This window comes from Lagopus leucura, unplaced genomic scaffold (genome assembly GCF_019238085.1).
Source record: "Lagopus leucura isolate 7727_CA_CO unplaced genomic scaffold, USGS_WTPT01 Super-Scaffold_100002, whole genome shotgun sequence".
NCBI classification, from domain to species: Eukaryota; Metazoa; Chordata; class Aves; order Galliformes; family Phasianidae; genus Lagopus; species Lagopus leucura.
In genome coordinates, this window is record NW_024962263.1 from 38,616,487 (window position 1) to 38,640,042 (window position 23,556).

The 23,556-nt window shown below is 33.6% G+C and overlaps 1 protein-coding gene across 1 annotated transcript in view; it reads right to left on the reverse strand.

The window, feature by feature from the left end:
- Window positions 1–2,136: 2,136 nt before the first annotated feature.
- LOC122179313 (cadherin-7) overlaps window positions 2,137–23,556 on the reverse strand; it is an 80,668-nt gene continuing 59,248 nt past the window's right edge. Inside the window, exons 7-12 of the mRNA XM_042870091.1 lie at window positions 23,086–23,339; window positions 18,946–19,082; window positions 16,901–17,022; window positions 14,221–14,338; window positions 11,417–11,668; window positions 2,137–4,576 (exon numbers count right to left, since the gene is read on the reverse strand). Coding sequence (XP_042726025.1) covers window positions 4,083–4,576; window positions 11,417–11,668; window positions 14,221–14,338; window positions 16,901–17,022; window positions 18,946–19,082; window positions 23,086–23,339 — 1,377 coding nt within the window. The 3' untranslated portion in view covers window positions 2,137–4,082. The remainder of the gene's footprint in view (window positions 4,577–11,416; window positions 11,669–14,220; window positions 14,339–16,900; window positions 17,023–18,945; window positions 19,083–23,085; window positions 23,340–23,556) is intronic.

Here is a 23,556-nt window from a genome sequence, read left to right on the forward strand (position 1 = left end):
CAGGATTTCGCACAGCTTCTAGGTACATCAGTAAATGTTTCATGTAATTTTGACAGTGTGATAATAATAAAGGATGTTTTGATGATTATGTTACTATGAGGACATTAAAATTCAGACTGATCATTCTTGTCAGACTTAAATGGTCTATAATACCTGGCTAGATATCATACATGTTCATAAATGAGTAGCTGGTCTTGGTGACAGGAAAATATATGAATGCATTAGGGAGCACTGAGGGACAGCAATGGTTAATCTACTGCATTAAAGTCAGTGCACATAGAGACATTTTGAATTCATGATGTTTTACTGTTTATAAGTTTTCCCTCTTTTTCCATGCCTCAAGAACATATTATAATTACTAATGCTGAAATTGCTCGGTAAAGAACCTCAACAATTCTAAAATCTAAGCTAAGTGTGTAAATACTACTGAGAGAAGAGGGAAGGAGAGTGAAGGGAGAGGAAGAAAGAAAAAGAAAAAAAAGAAGGATGGGAAATATTTTGTTACTGATGTATGCTGATGATGTAGAGTTAATAGGATAAAATAATAATAAGGACGTCTTGAATTTTAAGAGAAATTCCTATGAATGACAGTCACAACTACCTTTAAAACAATGTAAAGAACAACATGCAAATAAGAATCAATAATACATTATTTTTGAATACTTTGGAGAATGGGAATTTTCATATAATTATCTTGAAATTTCTCAAATCCTTTAGTGATTGTCAGCCCAGCCCAGCCAGAAATTATTAGGCTTAGGAAGACCTGTGTTATAGGTGAATGGGAATATAACTTAATACAGTAAATGCTAAATTTAATAAATTCATTCTTTTAAATAAAAAATATCAGAATGTCCACTGCCTACAACAATTTAGCTCTTTTGAATTTCATAGATTTTACACAGGTCAAAGCTGTCTTGCCTTAACTCTTAACAGCGTAATATTTTTAGTAGCTCTCTTAAAGCTATAAACTTTTAAATGGGTCTTGAAATCTCAGTTTAAAAAAGACTTTTCAGTTGTTATAAAGGAGAAGGAAACAGATGATGGCATTTCACTGTGTGTTAGGAGTTAATGCAAAGTTTGAGGGATTTCTAAGTAGGAATTGTGACCTGAAGGTCATACTGGAATTTTTAGAAAGATCAGCTAATAAATAAAATGGAAATTCTTTTAAAACAGTTTTTCTAATTAATTAGCTCAAATAATTTTGAAATTATTCTTGGATAGAAAATGTATTTCTTATATTTTCCATTGTTTGTTCAGTAAAATATGATTTATAACATCACACTATCACAAATAACAGTAAAAGAAGAATTTGAATCAGAATATGACCCATGAAAACTCATATATGAGGTAAGTTAAAGAGAGCAGTATGTAGTGAATGTGTTTTGTATGCCATATGTATGTAGTATAGTAACATCTGTCACCAAATATGTGGAATTTCTCTCTTACTGCAATAATATGGTAATAGGTAAGCATAGTTAATGTAAAATAAAATAAAATAAAATGTTGGATTACTTTAGAACTCTGCAACAGTAAACAAATATAATAATGAGTTTGGATAGTGTTAAATAGACAGAAACATATTTTTTTCCCACAGAAAGCACATACATACACAAAAATAAATTAGTTTCATAACAAAGGACCTTTTTGCTTTCATTGCTTGTTGTTGTTGTTGTTGTTGTTGTTTGTTTGTTTGTTTGTTTGTTTGTTTGTTTTCCCCCTCCAGGCATATAAAGTAGAAAAGCAAGAGAATTGGGCTGCTTACTCTAAACCAGATTTAAATCTCCTTTGAGTGCTGTGTGCTAAAAGCATCATTGCTGACTTGCAATCCAGATTAAGGAATTATCTTCCCACAAACAAAAAGAATTAAAACAGTTCTTTTCATACCTTGCTGATTTAATGTTTGCTTAACTATATCTCATTCTCTTTGAATTACAAACACATGGATCACTCTCCATTTTTTTTTTCTTTTTTTTTCTTTTTTTTTGGTTTGTTATTTTTTATTGAAAAATCTTACACGTATGACGAAAAGTCATGGGCAATATCTTTCAGTTCGATTACAAAATCTGTCATATATATATACATATATATATATATATATTTAGTACAACTAGAAGCAAATCTACTGAATTGTGTGAATCAAAGATTGTCTACCAAAATGTAACTCAAAATTAAATACCTATGTTGCAGATTATTAAAATTATTTTGTTTTTCTCTGATAAAGCTGAAGGCCATTTTCACATTAATTGATAATGCTGGGATACAAAAATTCCAAAACCTTGATTTCCCATTTCCCAGCCTTGTGTCACCCATAGATCAGAATTTTAGTACAATAATCTTTCTCTCAGAAAGAAGTACTTTTAGAGTGAGCATCATTCTCTGTGTTGTACCTTCTGTTCACAAGTAAAATCCTACAAACAATTCTGAATACCTCTCAGTAATTGCTGGCAAATCAAATCATTGCAAGTTAGGTATAAGCGAAAGATTTTGCAGGAGCAGAGTCTAACTTAGGATTTCATCTACAGATTACCTAAAACAAAACAATCTGAAAGAATACTTAAAAACACTAGTTTACTGGTATATATGCCTTATTATCTAATAATAAATCATGAAAGATGAAGTATAAATAGTCAGAATCATAAAAAAGTTGTCTTATTCTAAGAAATCCTACTTAAAATGATACCGTATTTTAACCAACAGCAGTTATCCTTCTGTTTTGGCACTCCTGAAACAGCGTAGAAATTATGTGTACTGAGACAACACTTTTGGGGAAAATACATGTGTGCAGTAAGATCTAGAGGTGGCTTCTGGAGTCAATAGTATTACATTACTTAACATAAGAAAGAAATTTAAAAGTCTTTTACTGTGATTCATCATCAGCAAAAGATAAAGAGAGGGAGAAAAGCAGTCTTTGAAGCATATAGGATGTTTGACCTTGAAATTAAATCTTGCTTTAATAACACTCCCAGCAACCTCTGTAGTCTTCTTTCCAAAAATGCAAAATACAAATATTTTATTTAAATGTCTCAGACTTCGTAATGGCTCAGAAGAACAACTGCATGTCCTTGTAGCTGCTCTCCTTTCTGAGAGATGAATGGTGGGCTCAATTTCTTTACTGTAATTTCTCCATTTCCATGCTTCATTTCCTACATTTATCTGAGACTGGAGAAAAATCAGCATGTTCTGACAAGTCTAATACTCTGAGGCAGTAAAATGGACCTGGATTTAGTGGAGATTAGAGCTCCAAAATAAATATAATGCTTTATGTCAAATAATAATAAAAAAGGTTAAATTCTCCTGTACAAATCAGAAGAGATAATAAAAAATAACAAATAGATAGCAACACCTTAAATATACCTACATGAGCATCACAAAACTTTTCAACCTTAAGGACATCCCTCCATATTTCTCATTTTATGTGGCTTATAAAATACGCCAGTATGTTGACAAATTCAGAATTTCTTAAAATAAATTGCAATTTTATTTTTCATAAAACTACCCCAAAATTTACAGAGATTTCCCACTAAATTGATTTGAAAAAAATGGGGACAAATAAAAAATGATCTGAATTTTTGTTTGTTTTCATGTCTGTTTTCTGCATTTATCTTAGGAATCTGTATACAACATTGTAATGAAAATTTTTTAGAAAGTTTTCATTTGCAAATCCTGTATATTGTAATGTAGTGGAATATGTAATTTTTAAAAAATTTCATGCTTTTAATACATATACCATCGACTTTGTGTTCTAGACATCGCAATACTGTCAAGGCATCTGCCTTGACTCATTGAGGTTACCATGCATAGCATATTCTTGAAAGTGAGTTACCTCTGCAGATATCTAAGGGTTGCTATCTATTTGAATGTGTCTGAGCATTTCATTTTATTAAAAATGATATCAAATGCTCATATACTTTGTGGTCAGTGCAGTCTCTAGGACAAGTCTAATGAAAGTATGCTCCACCAAGGCAAAAAAATAACCTAAAAAATTAAAAATGGAGAAGTATTTACAACTTTTTTTCTGTCTGTAAGGTTGAGATATTTTGTTTTAGTATTCCTCAGTGCATTTTCAGAGAAAGATTCCAAGGCTATGAGTATAAGCAGTCTGGACCACTCCCATACATATCTGCAAGCCTTTTAAAGCGAGGGCCCCAGTCACTGAGGTAATCATAGTTCTGGTCAGAGTTTGAGCTTATCGAATCTAATGAGCTGAGAGACTCTGCCACCGAGCCATTCCCCTCAAATGCATATGTCTGCAGGGAGTCATAGGGTGGTGCACAAGGGTCCACGTCAGCTTCTTTTAGTCTCTCCCAGATAAATTCTCTAAAAATTACATTATCTGGGATGCTTTTAAAAGTTGGTCTGCTCAAGAACTGAATCTCAGGTGTCACATCCCTCCTGGTCTTGGTATCTCGGATGATGTTGAGGTTTCTTAAGGCAGCCATGTCAAAAGCCTCAGTGTCTTCTTCTCCACCACCCTCATCATCATATCTGACGATATTTTCTCTGATATCTCTCTCTTCATCAAAAATGAGGGGTTCTTTTTTCCGTCGCCTCATGGTGACAATCAGCAAGACAAGAACTGGAATGCAAAAAGATTGAAGTTTTAGAAATGTTAATGTTTGCTCATATTTTTCATAGGGGTGAAAGCACTCATTAATTTATATGGTAAAGACACAATGAAATTGCAGGCAATTTATGTAGTTAGACTTCAAATCTAGCAGGTTCTAAAGTGGCTTTTAAGCCATGAGCTTTTCATTTGTTAAAGAATTTATTTCCAAAGCCATTTTGAATTAATGTCTTCATTTCTAATTCTATATCCTATGTTATCTGCTAAACATAAATTTCAGGACTGATTCAGTCTTACTATACAATCTCACAGCCATGAAATAAAAAAGGGACCTTTTCTTGTACTCTTAATTGCCTAAGCAGTAAAAGCACATTCATAAAGTAACTGAATAGAATTTAACAACCACATTTTGGGAAGTGCCTGAATTAAAGTATATGGCCAATCTCTTTCCCTTCTGGGAGAAAAAAAAAAACATAAAAAAAAAAACAAACAAAAAAACCCACAAAATAAAAACACCCACCCACATTACTAGATCAGGGATGACTGAATTATTAAGCCATGTGTAACTTAGGACTCTTTTACAGACATAAATTGAAAGAATTTTTAGGTAAGACTGTACTTTCCTTTTAAGTCCAAAGCACTGTACTTCAGGTATATGAATTATTTCTAATGAGAACTGTCAGCACTGGATTTTACTGGATCAGCTAGCATGAGAAAAGAGTATTATTTTTAAATTCTAGTCTTTAATATTTCCTTTAGCTCAGAAGTTAATGCTAAATTATGGTGACACCCAAAAATACTGTGAGCAAAAAAGTCAAGACTTCCCTTTTTCAAGCACAGATTTGGTAAAGAAGCGTCACTAATGGCACACAAAACATGGAAGCCAGTAATATTTCACCCATATGTAGGACATGAATCATCCTCCTACAAAACAATATTATCTTGTAGGATTAGGATAACATTTGCTGAGATAATGATACTTCTAGAAAAGAGAAGGCATTGCTATGTTTGTAAAAATATTAGTAACTTGAACACTAAGCATAATTCCACATTCAGTTGATCTGTTTGGATTTACTGCTTATTTTTAAACTTAAGAATATATTGCTATACGCATTCACATATCTTAGTTTTGACATCTATTCTTAGAGTACTTGGATATGAGTATTAAATGCTTCATAAACTTCTGGAAAATAAAAAGCTCATTTAGATAAAATCAAGTATGAACTTCTCTTGGCAGTCTCAAAAGCATCCTCTATAAATTGTACATAGTTCGCCCTGAAAGTAATACCTCTTATTTAGTTACATGTAAACAACAACAGATGAACCACACCACCCATCACCTCACTATGCTCTCATTTACTTTCTAGTCTCCATAAATGTTCAGGGAGCATTTATGAATGTCCATGGGTGCTTTTTTTTTTTTCACATGGGAGATTCCAGTGACACATCTTTTCTTTATATACACTTCCATGTCAGATGCTTTTCTTTCAGAACGCCCCTCTGCTGCCATCTGTCACATGGCAACAAAATGTAATGAAATATTGGTGGGAAGGTTCAACTTTTACTGCCATACAATCAACATCCACCTCTGATGTTGTGGGCCAACATCATAAAATAGGAGGCTTTACTTTCAGAGCAGCCCTTATATAATATAGGACACTCTTGAAAGCGTTTCCTTTCATGCAAGAATTTTTAAAAGTATCAATCCAGGCTCTTTCACTTTTAGCCTCTATGAATCCTTCTAGCCTCCCTGAATCCTATCTTGTCTATTGAATTCATACACCACTAGTTTAGGGTACTTTGCTTCAATAACATTTACATAAGCAGTTTGAAAATGTAGGACTTTGACCTTTAGAATGCTTTTATGAAATTTCAAAATATTCTGATATTTGCAAAATAGAAATTGAGTAGTAGATATAACAGATAGCAGTACTATCTTCATATCAAAGTTATTAGAAAACAGTTGCACTGCACTTTTTCGGCTTTTTCCTATTATAAAAGATATTTTTAAGTGAAAGACAAATTAGTTGGCTCACAGTGTTATTATACATTTAAGTCAAAATTGCTATCAAAGTATTTTTTTTTAGTATTTTTAATATTTACTGCCACAATTATTATTGCCATGTATGTAAGCAAATAATCATTTTATTTAATCAAGTGTAAACGTGTTTTTCCACTACTGTCATTCTTAACAGTATTCATTTTGAAAGTTAAAGAACTGTTAATAAGTGAAAAAATATGAAGCTCAGTAGGCAAGTCTGCCTGAAGGTGCAATAAAAATCAAGATGCAATGAATGTTTTATGCAGTATTCCTTGTACATCATACACTTGCTTGAAGCCAAGAGAAACCTGGAGTCCTTCTAAAGGTTAAATCTTTTAGCATAGATGGCTGTATGAGATTATGAATTTCTGGCCCTTCCAACAACTATGAACAACAATGTTTAACCGCTCAATGAACAAAGTTTTAGTTGCATTTCAGCAACTGCAGAGATGAATACAAGTACAAAACGAAATTCACTGATATCCAAATCAAGTGAAAATTATTTTAAAACTGATCAATTTCTCACAAAGTGATGGGTTTTGCTCCTATATTTATTGCAAAGCAGAGGTAAGACAGTAATTAGTGACGGTCTGAATATCTAGAAAAAATGATTTTAGGCTCTTTAGAGAAAAAATAAAACACAGGGACACATGTATTGCCTTTCACTCTACGCTAATACTTTGAATGATGCTAAAGAGATGCCAGGACTGATTTTGTGTGTGATTTAACATATAAATTGATATCGATATTAGAGATAACTGAGGATTAAGACTGAATAATTACAACTAATTGATATACATCTGAAATAACTTTTTTGTTCTGATTTACCTGAACTGGTAAAAAAATGTTGATTTTGTTTAACCGGTAAAACAGTCAATTTGCATTCTTGTCATCTGCATTTATGTGATAAAATGTAATTTTATTTTTGTGTTTGTACAACTATAATCATAACATCGATAGTGTCAGTTAAGCTAAATCAGTTTTTGAAATAATATTGAATGAAGGAAGAGGTTTTTGCTTTGTCATTTGCAAGTTGTTTAATGGAATTATTTTGAAGCCACCACACTAATAACCTATTTAATTATATAATGCAGTTAATAGTACAGTCAATGAGATCTAAGAAAGCAGAGGCCATGGCTTAGGAAATCTGTATTTAATTCCCAAGTTAATAAGCTTCATGTATCGCAATTGCTTAATCAGTTTGGATTGCTATTTGCAAAGCAACTGTGACTTCTGGTTGCCCAGACTTGACCTTAGTAAGGTATATCATTTTCAGAGAACAAGTTCTGCACTGCATATTCAGACATCTTTTGAATGACTTAATTTGAATTACATCCAGATTGAAACAGTTATTGATTTATCAGTTCTCCAACTGTGTACATACATATGAAACTGTTGCATTCTTTACCCTTTTTATTCATTTAAAGAATAAGATCCTTATGACCTGGACTGTTTCTTCCTGCTTAATAATTACACAATCAGATGTGTTGATTTAATTAGGTTCTGCTAAGTGCCATGAGAATAACATAACCACCTCTCAACTGAAAAAAAATTAACAGTTTAAATATATATTTTGAAATTTAATCAATGTATTATTAACTTATAAAGTCTAATGTCAAAAAACAGGAGATTTTCTTTACTACTTCTAAGGAAAGTCAGGAAATTAAAGGAATAGATTATATTCAGAAGTATGGAAGGTTAAAATCATGAAAGCGAATTATGTCAACCTAGCTTCCTATTGCTTACATACGAAGAAAATCTTTAACCTTTTGAATGAAATTGGGTTATGTACAACTGAACATTTTGTGTGTGTGTGTGTGTGTGTATGACTTTATGCATATATTTTATACAAAACACTTTCAACATAAGCAGTTATTGTATCTGGAAGATAGTAACTGAAAAACAAATTACCTTGAATTAAATTACCATCCAATTTTAAGAGGAAGTAAATCTTTCTTATTTCACTAAGAATTATGTATTCTAAAAAGAATATAAGACAGCTCTCTGTATGCTTTTTATGGAATTGCAAACATTTCTTTATTATGCTTTTTCTTTAAAGCACAGCCTCACTGCAAAGTGAATAATTATAAAGGTTTTTGAATTATTAACCAAGTACTGGAATTTTCTTGTGCAATAAAATTTAGAATTTAATCTCTATCAGTCAAACCATGGAGTGAAATATATTTCAGTAAAACATCTATAATTTCTAAAATGATTTTACTTTGAACAAAATAGTTCTTTCTACGTTATACGTGACCATAACAAATTAATATGACATAATAATAATTTTCCTTCTTAACATTAGTGAAAACCTTGTGCTTATCTAAAACTGATCAGTTATTAAAATAAAAATGATTACACTGAGAAATCTCATTGATTCAAACTCAGTATTCACCAAGACAAATGGTTATTTATTAGAAAAATGGTTCTAAGGAGCAAGAGCAAATATTAAAGCACACCAAACTAACATTCAGCAGACAAAAGCTTGTTGAGAATTCAAGATATTAGCACCAGAATGCATCTACTCGTGACATTTTGACATCTGTGCAAATCTCATCCATCTTTACAAACAGCTGAAGTCTATTTTTTATGCAATACTACTTGATCTTCAGGATTTTTTTATTTTTATTTTTATCAGGAAAGTATGTGAAAGGGAAATGGGATTATAAAGGAAATTCCTAGCAGTACACCATGCAACTGGTCCAGAAACTGCCCTCTGGTAACAAATGACAGGAAGAAAGACTCTGGAATCAGATAAACAAGACTTGTTTGGGGTTTCACTGGAGATACATGATACTTAGGTATCTCCTGCCTGTGAATATTGAAACCTGGCTGGGAACAAAACGCCTTCAGGATCTAACATCAAATTGCAGGACTCAAAGCCGGGGTTAATATACAAACACAGTGTAAACTGTGCCTGCAACTTTGAACTGTACCCCAAAAGAATGGCTTAGAAAAGAAGCAAAGAGAGTACACTGAAATGCCTACTTGGATAAACAGTGGTGACACATTCATATAGATAAATTTGAAAGACCAATTCCTTGACAACTAAAATCAATGGCAAGGCAGTCATCTGCCAGATTCCTCTTCAGTGCACAGCCCATTATTCAAAATCTGTGTCCACACAGTTTGTCCTCAGTTCTTTACCAAATGCTTGTTTGGTGCAATCTAGAGGTGATTGGAATAAAAGCTTAGGTTAATTTACTCGTTGTGTTTAAGGCCTGGTATACTGAGTAGTAAAAGAGAGTTATTATTACTCGATAATGTGCTGTATCTCCAGTGAATACTGTTTAACGCATAAGACTCCTCCTTCTGAAAAGCACATGCGCAGGCCAATCTGACTTTTAGCTGTGATAGTTTCTTATTCATTTTTCAGAAGTTCTTTTTTCATATATATATATATTAACAGAAATAGTGACATTCCAGTTTGGGATTAAATAGATTCCTATTACAGAATACTTAAGTGCATTTGACCGATACTTTCAATGGACAATTTTCTACTGTCATTTGACAGAAGACCATAGCACTGTGTATCTTTTAGAACTGTGCCATTTAACCTGTATGTGCAAATAAAGTTCATTAGGGAATACAGATGACCTAGAAATACTATAAGAAAAAACTTATTTTTAAGCATGTTCATTAAAATTGTTGAAAAAATTCACTTCCATTTCTTCTTAAGTTTAGGTCTAACGATATGTTAAGTGAGATTGAACAATCTTATATTGTTGGCTATTTTGTCACAAAGTAACAGAAGGAACATTTATTTGTAGGAGAAGGAATATACGGTCTAATCCTTATAGTGAAAAAAACCCCACAGTCAATGAGAAATCTCCTACACATGGTTAAAATTCTGCCACAGACAAAGGCACCAACAAAAATCTCTTGATCTGATGCAATTTACTTGGATAACAGAAACAGATAATTCATCACTTGGACTACATGAATTTGGGAAGACTATAGTCTTCTTCCTCTTGGGTTGATATATGAATCCAGCAAATAGAGAAATCTTTCCAATGATAGCAACACTCAAGAAAATTCCTGTGCACTGAATTGGGACAACTGGGACTCTTATATTTTTCTGACAATAAGTGAAATTACACCTCTGCTCACCTGCATCTCACAGATGCAAGGATGATTCTTCATCTTTGTTCCCTGATTTAGTCTTCTAATGCTACCATGCAGGCATGTTGTTTAAGGATTTGGCACAAAATGAGAAATGCTAAATAACTAGGCTCTTGACACTTCTTCACTGTTTACGAACTGATTGCTCCCCCTGTCTTTTGTACAGCTGTAGTTTCGCTGCTTAACATAAAATTCAGCTGTGCCTCCAGTTGCAAGCTTAACAAATTAAGCTTGTAAATTATATCAATTGTATTTCCTAAGTGTCTTCTGTTCTCCGCAATTCAAGAAATGTTTTAAAAGAGTTATTTCTCTGAAAAGAACACATGCTGATCTGAAAATGACCAGCTATTACACAAAACTAGGGAAATACTTTCATAAACTGTATTGTCTACTTCTTAAATAATACATTTGTTGCAAATCATCTTTTTCCATCCAATGTTATTTCATATATGCCTCTGGAGGCAGCTTGTAAAAGAAACAAAACATTTGAACTTTTAAGTCCCAGACTGAGGATTTTGTGTAGTTCATGATGCAAAATGACGTTCAGCTTGCAATGTTAGATATTCTATTAAAATTGTAGTAGTGATTAAAAAAAAAAAAAAAAAAAAGTAAGAAAAGAACTAAAGAACTGGAGATACATTTATATTGTTACTTAAATAAAAGATAATAATGATGGGAAGAAGGCTTACCTAGCAGTGTTAAAACACAAGCCAATATTGCTATCAGGGCTCCAGTGCTAAGTCCTGCAGGCAAGATGTATGCCTCTGCATTACATGTCTGAGCAATACCATCTGCATCACAATCACAGACTCTTATGGTGAGAGTATTAGTGCTACTAAGTGAAGGTGATCCGCTGTCCACAATGAATATTGGTAAATAGAAAACAGACTGTTCTTGTCTCCGGAAACCATTTCTTCTCGTTAATACAGTTGCAGTGTTATCTAGGTGAAGGAATAAAAGGATAAAAGTAAAATACTTGATCTTACTAGAACATAAATAATACAGACTTTCACTCAAAAGAATTTAGAAGGACATTCATATTATTTCAATGAGTATATATTTCCTGGTCATACATTTCTTTATTTACAGAGGTAGGATCAGCTGAAAATTCAAGTTCAACTAAACAGAAATATTTCTGTTTTTCATGAAAGACTGTTTCAAAATTGCAGAAGTCTATTTGGTTTTAGTATGCTCACATTTCCACAGTCTTGATGTATAATAGAAGATGCGATTATCATAAGGAGAAGAAAAAACGTCACACTTCAATAAATAGATTATTTGCATATATTTCATGTCTAATTTCCAAAGTTCTGTTACAACTACTTGCAGTATAGATAGCATGGAATTCATAAACATATCCATAGGTGAGTAGATTCTGAAGACCAATGATTGATTTTTTCAAAATGTAAAAAAGAAATTATCCAATTGGCGCACAGATACAGGTAATGTCACATACAATAAAGACATGCACTTGTTTTCCATGTCAGCCAAAATTCAACAAGTTGATTAATATAATGAATCTGAAATGTGTGCTGCAGTGCTGCTCTGAGCTGGATGACTAAAAAGTCTGTGTGTTCCAGAAAAGATTTGCAAAACTCACTGTGTTCAATACAGGTTGATCGCTCCTGAGAGGTAGGGAGATACATCTCCTAGAAATGTATAGAAAAGGTTGGTCGGTCGGTCTGTCTATCTATCATCTAGCTATCTGTCTTTCTATAGATAGATACATTGATAGTCTGGTAGAGGTAACTCATTGTGTCATCTATTATGACCTTTCTGGAAAACCATACAAACATTTCTTCATATAGAACCATATGCGATATATATAAATCTAATGTCAGAAGAGGCAACTGCTGCACTGTTTTGTAACTCCACTGATTTTACTGGCATTAGAAGGATCTGTTATTGACCTTAGCATATTATATGTTCTTTGAAAAAGAGACTGTCTTTTTATTGAATACTTTACAGTACTTGTTACAGTGTCAGATTTCTAGAAATGTATTATTTTGATCACTATTTACAGTTCCTCATTTCAAACTGTAAGCTTCTCGTATGAAGAACATTATGTATGTCAATAACTACATGCAAGAAAAGGCAATAAACAGCTGCATAAGAGATCTTTTTTAGGTCATATGTACATTCTTTGAAATTCTTTGAAATCTGTACAAACGTTATTCTTTAGTCCACCGTATGTCTCTTTTGTCTTATTAATAAAAATGACTTTGCAACTTTGGTTAGTACTGGTACATGAAAGAGCAGTGAAAGTGCTATTCATTAGTGTTGGTCTAAAAGTAATACCTTCTATTTTATTTTGTTGGCCCACAACATCAGAGGGAAATGGTGGTATAGCAGTAGATGTTGAGCCTTCCCACCAATATTCTGTTAAATTTTATTGCCATGCAGCATGTGGCAACAGAGGGCCATTCCAACAAAATTCTGTTTGACTTCAAAGTGTGTATGAATAAAAGGTGTGGAATTGAATTTCTTCACTTGGAAAAAATGGCACCCAATGACTTTGTGAACATTTATGGAAACCAAACAGAAGATGTGAGCATAGTTGAGGGAGCATGTGGTGTGTTTCAGTGGTGGCCACAGCAACATTCATTCACCACTGCTGGTGCCAATTTTTACAGACGATGCACACAGGCTCTTGTTCATCAATGACAAAAATGCATAGATACTGGTGACTGTGTTGAGAAATAGTTTTCTGTATCTGAAAATATGTTCTATCAGATACTTTTATTGTGCTCTTTGTACTGGTTGTATTTTCCATGGAAATAAATAGGAGGAATTATGTTCAGAGTGACATGTAGTTCTACTTGCCTCGGCTCATAGCTAAAGTGACTCATAACCAGCTACTATACTATGCAGTGCAATAAGAGCACTAATTAGAAGCATGTTCTCAGATATTTTAACTAATAGAAATGTGATGTCCATGGGAGTCTTTTCATAAGTCTGTTGGGAAATGTTAGTAAGAAGTCTGTGTAAATACTGCAGGCAGCTTCCATTTTCAAAATCATTCTTCAGTAGACAGTATACCTATTGAAAATATGTGGGTTTTTTTTTTGTTTGTTTGTTTTATTTTTTTTATTTTTTTATTTAAAAAAAAAAACCAACCCTGTGCACTTATTTTTTATGCCTTGAGTTATTTTAATAAAACATGAATTCCTGGACATTTTTCAGTTAATGCCCCAAGGTATAGTCTAGACAAAAACATATAAATACAGGGGAAAATGTGAAAAGAGCGACTTCTGGAAAAAAAAATGAAGCTGGTGTTTGGCTCTAGGCTTTAGATGATGCAGACAATAGCTTTATTCCCCTGACAGATAATCTACAGATAGAATTAATTTAGGGGCTGATTCTACTTTAATTTACATTCTTGCCATAATAGAAGTTTATGTAGGTCATAATCAGCACAATATATTCAAAACAGAAGGTGTTAGATGTGAATATTTACTCAAACAAAAAGGTTATGTTGCCTTTATATTCTTACCTTTGTTGTCCTGAAGCGTAAAATTATGGTTATTTGCTGCTTCTGCTGTTAAACTGAAGTAGAACTGATGACCATTTGGTGGGTCATCTTTATCAATGGCACTGATTTTCTGGATGATCTGTTTTGAGATACACAGGTGTTCAATTGTTTGGCACGTGAAGGAAAATAAATACATGCACATTATATAAACTCTCTATTACCTACTGAAGAGTCAAGTCTCCCTTGAATCTTGTTTACATCATGTTTTGGTTTTCTAAACTCCCAAGCAGGTATAGATACTATTATTAACTGAAATATAACTTTTCATTACTTTCCCTGTACTTGAAATTTATTCAATAAAAGTAATGCTCTGCAGGACCTCAAGATAATTTGGTCCTGTCATTTATCAGTGTTTAAAGTATAAACTGTGAAGTGGTGGAAGAAGCACTTCTGAGTATACAGAACACAGCCTTCTTGTAGTTATCAGTTGTTGCAATTGATATTGCACTGTAATATTTTGCAAATAACAAATTATTCTTTTGATTATTTCTATGTACTTTCTTATTTTAAAGAGAAAAAACTATGAAAAGAAAAATGACAAATCCTAAGCATAATAATAGGGTTTTTTTCTTTTTTACTTTTAAAATTTTATTTTGTAAAATTCTGACAAAAATTCTCTCTAAGAATAGATTGTAATATTGCTTACAATCCTTAAAGGAATGAATACTATGACGCAAGAGTTCTCACTGGACCACAGGGACAAGAAGCCGATGCGCCAATAGAATATTCTTTATCTATTCCTGTGTTTCTCATGAATGAGAGCTAAAAAATGTAGGTTGTTTTTTTTTTTTTTTTTTCTGCTGAGAATTTAAATCTTGCTGTATTTTTGAGATGTATAATAAACAACATCTGCCACAGTAAGGAAAATATTCTGGAAGAAGGCACAAAAGTGTAAAGAATCCCAATGAGTAAGTGGGATCTGTGTGAATGGGACATCTACTAGCATTCTGGGAGAAGGAAAGGAGAATTAGATATCTTATAAGTTAAAATGGAAAACTTAAAATGTGACAGACACCAAGGATAAACAGCGTCAGAGTCTAGGACTATGAGGAATTTCATAAAGTTAGTTGAATCTAGGACTATTTGGAAGTAATGTTAGAAATTAAAAACACTAGAGAGTTTGCTAGGAATATATCTCTCTTCTGAAATTTCTACCTTGTGGTCCATACATCCTAAGAAAAATAAAAGTGCATATTCATTTTAGGAAAGATAGGAATTTTGCCCTTGAACAAGGTCAATGTTGAGACCACTTCCCAGAAAAATTATGAGGAAGTAATCATTCCTAATATTATTTAAAACACAATGAGCTTAGCCAAATATGCTAGCTATGCTGTAAGGAAATTAGAACTTCTAAAACTACATAGAATGTGTCATTTTTACATCTTCATTTTTCTCTTCAGTAGAAGAATCACAGAATGTCTTGGGTTGGAAGGGACTTCAAGGATCATTAAGTTCCAACCCTCTTGCTGCCAACCACTGGATCAAGCACTACTTCATGTTTCCCAGGGCCCCATCCAACCTGGCCTTGAACACCTCCAGGCACAGGTCATCCACAGACTCTCTGTGAAACCTGTTCCAGCACCTCACCACCCTCTCAGTGAAAAATTTCCCCCTGATATTGAATCAAAATCTTTACTCCCTTAGTTTAAAAATATTCCTCCTTGTCCTATCACTATCAAGACATGCAAAAAGTTGATTTCACTCCTGTTTACAATCTCCTTGTAAATACTGAAGGGCCGTAATGATGTCTCTCTACAGCCTTCTCTTCTCCAAGCTGAACAAGCCCAGTTCCTGTCTTTGCAGGAGAAGTGCTCCAACCCTCTGATCATCTTCATGGTCCTCCTCTGGACCCTCTAAAAAAGCCTTACATCCTTCTTGTGTTGGAGTCCCTAGACCAGACAGAGTACTCCAGATACTCTGCCCTCATGAGGGCAGAGTAGAGAGAGACAATCACCTTCCTCACCCTGTGGCCAACCGTCTTCTGATGCAGTCCAGAATACTGTTGGCTGTTTGGGCTGCAAGTGCACACTACTGGCTGATGTTAAGTTTTTCATCTACCAGGAACTCTATTTCTTTCTCAACAGGGCTACTCTCAGGACCTTCTTATTCCAGTCTTTGTATATATCTGGGATTACCCCAATCCAAGTGTATGTGAACGAGACATGTACTTTGCTTTGTTGAACTCAGGTGCCCACCTTTTGGGTTTATCAAGGTCCCTCTGAATGTCCATCCATTCCTTCTGCTTTATCAACTACACCGCTCATCTTGATGTCATCAGCAAAATGCTGATGAGGGTGCACTCAACCCCATCATCTGTGTCACTGATAAAGATGTTAAAGAGTACTAGTTCAAGACTAACCCATGAGGGACACTGGTCATCACCTGCCTTCACCCAGACATAGAGCCATTGATCACAACATTTTGGCTGCGACCTTGCAATTCCTTATCCACCAAACAGTCCACCCTTCTATCACCAGGTAGGGTGAAAATTTTAGGACTTAAGGAAAATAAGCTTGTGCTGCACATCAAAGCATTTTTACTGCCATAAGTTGATTCTATTTTATCTTAAAGCTGTTAGACTTTCAAAATAAATTACTGCCTATCTGATAAAAATAAACAAAAAAAGTATCAACAGCTATACCTGACCAGGTTGAGCATTTTCACAGACAGTTGTCTCATACTCCATGGCAAACTCAGGGGCATTGTCATTGATGTCAAGGATAGTTATGGCTACATATCCTCTCCCAATCTGTACTGGATTCTCTATTAAGAAAAAAAAAAAAAAAAAAAAGCCAACAATTTAATTAAGTGGAATTCTATGAGAATTTTCTTTGGGTTAGTATGTTTTTCATTTGCATTTCTTTGCATATGCTTGCTAAATCAATTACAAACCCTCTTAGAAAGCTGAGAAAAGATCTTAGCTTAATCTTCTGGACCAAATTAGAACAATGTTTGTGTTTTTCAGTAGTGTCAATGAAATCAAGATTTTATTTTCAAGGCTAATTTGAAAATCTAGCTCATTAATCAGAGCATTGATTTGTATCATATGGAAGGATAATAGTAAATAACGTGCAACCATCAGCAAGGATACACTGTGAGACAAAACAGCACTTCTTATACCAGGAATAGCCCAGTTATTATGGGCGAAGGTAATCTATGTTAAATTCAAATTAAGAAGTTAAAAACAGAATTCTTTCAGCTATGTAAATCAAACAAACAATCAACAAAGAAACAAACAAATGTGAGGGGAGAATCTGTATTTCCAAGCAAATCCCAAAGTATTTAATGTGTACACAGAACTGTACCTTTCAACAGTGTTATTAATTGATGTATACTTCTACCTAAAATGTGATTTTGTGCAAGACCTAATGTCACCATTTAATTTAAAACAGTAGATAGTTGGTGGATGAACCTCAAAGAGTACATATTTAGTAGAATAAAGAAAATGAACATTTGGTATATTGTATCTATTCTGTTACATAAAACTTCTGACTTGGAGAGACTACATTACTGTTATTATTATTACCACTGTTTTTTTCTATTAGTGATGTAGCAGGACAGAATAAAAAACTGTACAAACATTAAAAGATGTATCTATCTTTTTAGTGTATTGCAAACAAATTTTATTAAACATTATAAATTTTTAAAGAAATACATTCAAACATAGATCAAGTCTTTCTTTTTTTTTTTTTTTCTTTTTTTTTTTTTTTTTTCTTTTTGTTCCACATGGGAAATATAGAGCAATTTTGACACTAACTTTCCACTCGACTGATATAAAAGGGACCTAATTTTGGGCAAAACTGAGCCAATAAGTTACACTGGTTGCACTTCTGTGATAATGTATTTAAGAAAAGATGCAAAATGCTGCACAGTAGCTGGGAAATGAGGGAGAAAATGTGAAAGAAACAGCCCTGCAAACATCAGTGAAGAAGGGGGAGTGGAGCAAGAGAGCGAGGATGAAAGAGCATCAGAGACATAGTGTTATGGACTTATAGCAAACACCCAAGGCCAACCCAGGTAGCCCAGTAGACTAGTAAAAAGAATTACATTTAAATAAAGAAATTATTCAAATATTAAGGCACATATAGTTTTTCACAGAATGTATTGAGAGCTGAACAGGTTTACACTTAACAGTTCTGTTAACAGAATTCTTGTACACACTTAAAGAATTTGGTTCTTCATCACTTTTTTCATTACTTGAAAAAAACTATCAAGTACAAAATATCCGTTAATATCTTACATAACAGTGAGGACGGCACATAAGTATTCACACATTCTTAATCCTTTTTAAGAGTGCTGTGGTAGACCAACAGCAATCAATTATGAGTGTCACAACTAGGAGGGGCTAATTGATATAATCTATTCCATATTACTTTTGTTCTAATGGTATTTAATGTGAGATTTCTGATAACTAATTTCATTTTCCTTTGTACTTGTTCGTCTAAAGTTAAAAGTCTATAGAAAGTGTGGAAAAGCAAATAGAGAATGCTTAATCTGTTGTATACCTGTGAGTTTTTTTTATCACATAAGTATCTTTTACATTGAGTGAGAAGAGCTATTTTGTCTATCATGTTTTTAAACATTGTAATATTTTCACTTGGTGCAGCTGATGGTAATGCACTTGGTGCAACTAAACCTCAAGTTTTGCACATAAGCAGTTCATGCAATCTTTTAATTATTACTTACGACTCTCCATAGCCAAGACTGTAATGTTATGAACGGCATTAGTTTCCCTGTCCAAAGACTTGGCAGTTGTAATGACTCCACTGTTGGCATCAATATTGAAATACCTCTCGAGGTCTGTGTTTCGATCTATTGAGTACCTAGGCGAAGGATGAAAGAAAACTTTTGATTTATGTTCAATTATAACTTGTAAAAATGTTTCATTGATTTCTCATTAGAAAGACAGAGTTTCCATTGTTTCCCCATATTGAGCTTGGCTTTGTCCATTTTCTACAGGGTTTTAAAAGAAGCAAAGCTGTAAGTAAATGCAAGAGCATGCAAGCTAGTCAATGAATGCCCTGTCCTGACCATGGCAGGCTCTGTTACCTCAAGTGAAGTTGTAGGAGTTCCCTCTTTCTTCCTCTCTGTCATAATGGAGAAATTCACTTACTCATGGAATAGTATCCTCCTGAGCTCAAACTAAAGAGAAAGTGAGTTGGAAGTTCTCTAAGCAGATGTATCAGCCAGGATTTGCTCCCACAAGGGCCTGCAATCTGGGCATAAATCTTTGTTACTAGCAAAAGAGCCACTCAGAATTTCAGGTATTCGGGGGCAGGGTTTAAAAAAAAAAAAGAGGATGGAGAGTAGAGGATGGAGAGTAGATCACGTGATTGTATGTCATCACCATCAGCTCCCAGGACTTTGCTGTCTTTAGAGAAACTTAAGTTCATGCCCTATATTTTTTGGCTTAACATATTTTTTGTTTTCAAACTTGTTTTAGGAAGGAGAAATGAGCTTCTTAGTAAACAGAAAACAGCAAGAGTGAAAAGGTCAGATTGCCTGTGGGTGTTTTGCTTATACCCTTTCTGAGAGAAAGAGACAGTTGATTAGGCAGTATTAGATTTACAGCTGGAATATTCTTGACATTCAATTTAATATTGGGTCAGAATCTTGCACTGTCATTTAGATCAAGATGAATTAAAATGTCTGGATCAGACCAAGTGTGTTCATTACAATTACTGTCATACTGACAACATATTAGATTATTGATATAGCATTAATCAAAACCTTTTAACAATGTGGAAGGAAAGAATTATGGACAATAGTGCAAAAACAGGACTTTCCAGACATAATGATATTTTGGCGTGATGTGTTTGTTCTGTCCAGTTTCTACTCTGTTGTATTATGGTGTTATAACCCTTTTGGCTACAAAATCTTTATAAGAGAGACCTGTTATGCATTTAGCATTGCTTTTCTGTATTATCTCACAGTAAGAGAAAGACATAAAAACTTTAACAGATACAAATAATAGAAGTTTTCATGAATTGAGGCTCTGCCTTTTTCTCTGTACTTTTTTTTTTTTCCTTGTAGAGTCAACTTGAACTGTACTTCAATTTTTATTTTCTTTCATGCCAGTACTGTTGTTTATTTGGTCAGCTGTGCTCTTCAGCTGCTTTGTTCCTGTCAAGCTTTCCCTAGAGACTGTCTCTGCCACCTCTGCAAAGCAGTCAGTTGTGGCAGGTTCAATCTCCTGTCAGCCCTTAGGTTTACTAATTATTAACGCTATTACTCTGCAAATTGAAAATTCAAAGGTCTTTCTTACAACATTGTAAGAAATCGTAAAGCAAGAGAGAGAGAGAAAAAGAGAGAGAGAGAGGAAGGGAAAGAAAGAGGAAAGAGAAAAGTGAGAAAGGCACAAACATAAAGAAAAAGCACAAAATCAATAAAAGAAAGAAACTAAAATGAAGGAAGACAAGAAGGAAGGGAGGAAGGAAGGGAGAGGAGGAAGGGAAAGATTGTGAGAGCCTAAGAAAACATGTTATATAAATTAGACAACAGATTGACAGATTGTTATGAATCAAGAATCAAAAAATATTTTTTATACATAGGAACCAAGCAGTTTTGTTTAACCCTTTTTACAAATATTTTACCCATACTCAAATTCTGAAAAAATATTTCAGACACTTTCAATACTTTAATTCCTTAGGGCTGTTAAAACTTGAAAGTCTTTGAACTGCAGGATGTTTAAACGCTTTATTTAATCTAGTTCAAACATCAGTAATTCTCAGGTCCGTATGAACTAACCTCTTATTTTCAAACTCTTTCTCCTCTCCTCTCCTCTCCTCTCCTCTCCTCTCCTCTCCTCTCCTCTCTCCTCCTTTTTTTTTTTGCATTGTCAAAGTTTTAACTATATTCAATCTATTATTTGCAACATTTTCTGAATTGTAACAAATCAACATTTTTAATCTATCCATATTCCAATATTTGGAATTATGAGTGTTTATTTACAATTAAAAAATAAAACTTTTTAAATTGATCATGAAAAGCTTTATGCTTTAATCCCCTTTAACAGATTCTTGTTTTAGGAGAGTCTGGTCTCTTACGTACATCACAAAGATGCAGGACATCTCTATATAGTTTGTCAGTGCATCTGATAACATATATAGCAAGTTCATAAGCATATTGAGAAACACTCACTATTAATCATTTTTATCTCCTTCAAATTCCAAACAGCTTTGAAACACAAGAAATCTTCCAGACGTCAGTTAAACAGTGATATAACAGCTTTTTATGATGGAATTGTTAAAAAAAAACAAAAAACCAAAAATCATTTAACAGGGCCAATAAATTCATCCCTAGATTTTCACAGGAGTCAAAATCATACAGAGCATGGACTTAACTTATGGAACTGGATTTAATCCTCTCTACACAGTTCTGCAAAACTGTATTATATACCACATGCTAACATCCATGCCAGAAAACACTGCCACAGCATAGAAAGATCATCACAGATAAATTTCACAAGTAAATCCCTGCCAACTCATCCGTCTAGGACTAGTTTATTCATGATAGGAAGCAGCTATTTTGAATCTGCTGCAAATATATGTATGAAAGAGAGAACACTTGTATCACCTCTAGGAATAAAACACATGCTTTACTTTTACAATTAGAATTCCTGCTTCAAAAATTATGGAGCTATCAGTTTCACAAGGTCTTATTCTACATATGAAAGTAAAAATTTAGCATCACCAAAAAAGACGACATCCAAATGTGATGTTTTCTACGCTGCCCTAAAAAAACAATAATAACAAATGAAACTTACTACTAAATTTCAACTGTATTATTGTCTTCCTGCTACAGCTATTTATGTCCTCAGAATTCCTGAGTTACAATACTACCTTACAGATCCTTCTTATGTTCCTTTGACAATATTACTACTATGCATACAGGAGCAACAAGTAACTCAGTGGTGTTTTAATTCAGGTGATTAGTCTTTTCCTCTGAGATCTTTTTTCCCCCTCAGATGTAGCAAAATATAAAATCAAAGTTTATTTGATTTTTTTTTAATTTATTTTTTTATTTTGTTTTCTGACAGGTTCCTTATGCTCTTTGACATTAGATTATGGAAGGTCTACAAGTCCTCCATATGCCAAAAAAAAGGAAGATCTTCAGGATCGTCATGTGTCTATACCGTTCATATATGTTTCTATTTCAACTGAAGATATTTAATTTGTAGCAGAACTTACAAAAGCGAGAAGACTATTGCCTTTAATCATCCTGACAAGTACAGGATGTCTTACCCTATCCATTTGTCTAACATAAACAGTTTATTGCTATATATTTTTCTTGTGAGTTCTTGGTTGTGCTTTGCCATGTAAAACAGTTTGAGTGCTACTACATTCTTGTGTATAATGCAATCAGAAAATGAAAAGAGAGAGAGGGAGATCTTGTCTGTAACTGAACAAACAACATAATTTGATTATACACATTCTTCCTAAATTTACAAATAAATTAATATAGGTAATATAACGAGGATTATTTTTGTTTTGGAATCCTGAATTTATATCTTTGCTAATTTATTTATTTGTTTTTCTTACCAACCTTCTTTACAGAGACTTAAATATATTTCTTTTTGAAATGTTATTAATTCATATGTATAAAACTAAAAATATGCAAAGAGTATCTCTGTCTCCTTCTGCAAGGAAAAAAAAATAAGTGGTAATTCCTGAAACCCAGAGATATTTAAGAGATGTGTGGACGTGACACTAAGGAGCATTAAGGAGGTTTAGTGATGGGAATCAATATGTCAGGTAGATGGTTGGACTTGATAATCTTGAGTCTTTTCCAACCTAAGTAATTGTATCATACTATAATTCTAATTACCTGACTGGACTATTTGAGACATCTGGATCATGGGCAGCAACAGTTCCAATGATAGTGCCGACTTTCGCTGCTTCAGACACCACCATGGAGTATAAACGTGACGTAAACACAGGTGGCTCATCAACATCTTCTACGATTATCTTCACTGTTGTCATGTCACTGAAGGGCCCAAGACTTAGGAAGCGAGGATCAACATGCATATTGGCTGCTTCTATCCTCAGGGTATAGCTTGTTTTAGCTTCAAAATCCAACTCCTATGCAGGAAAAATTATTTGAAAATTGTATTACCCCATAACATTGCTGCAAAACTCACGACAGTCAGAAAGTAAAAAATGAGTTTTGCCATCTTCATCCAAACAGTACTTCTGATTGACAGAGCACAGTGTATGGCTCTTCTTTCAGCTCTCTCCAAGCACTATGTTTGCAGTGTCTTGCTCAGTCTGATTAAACACAACCCAAATGACAATGAGG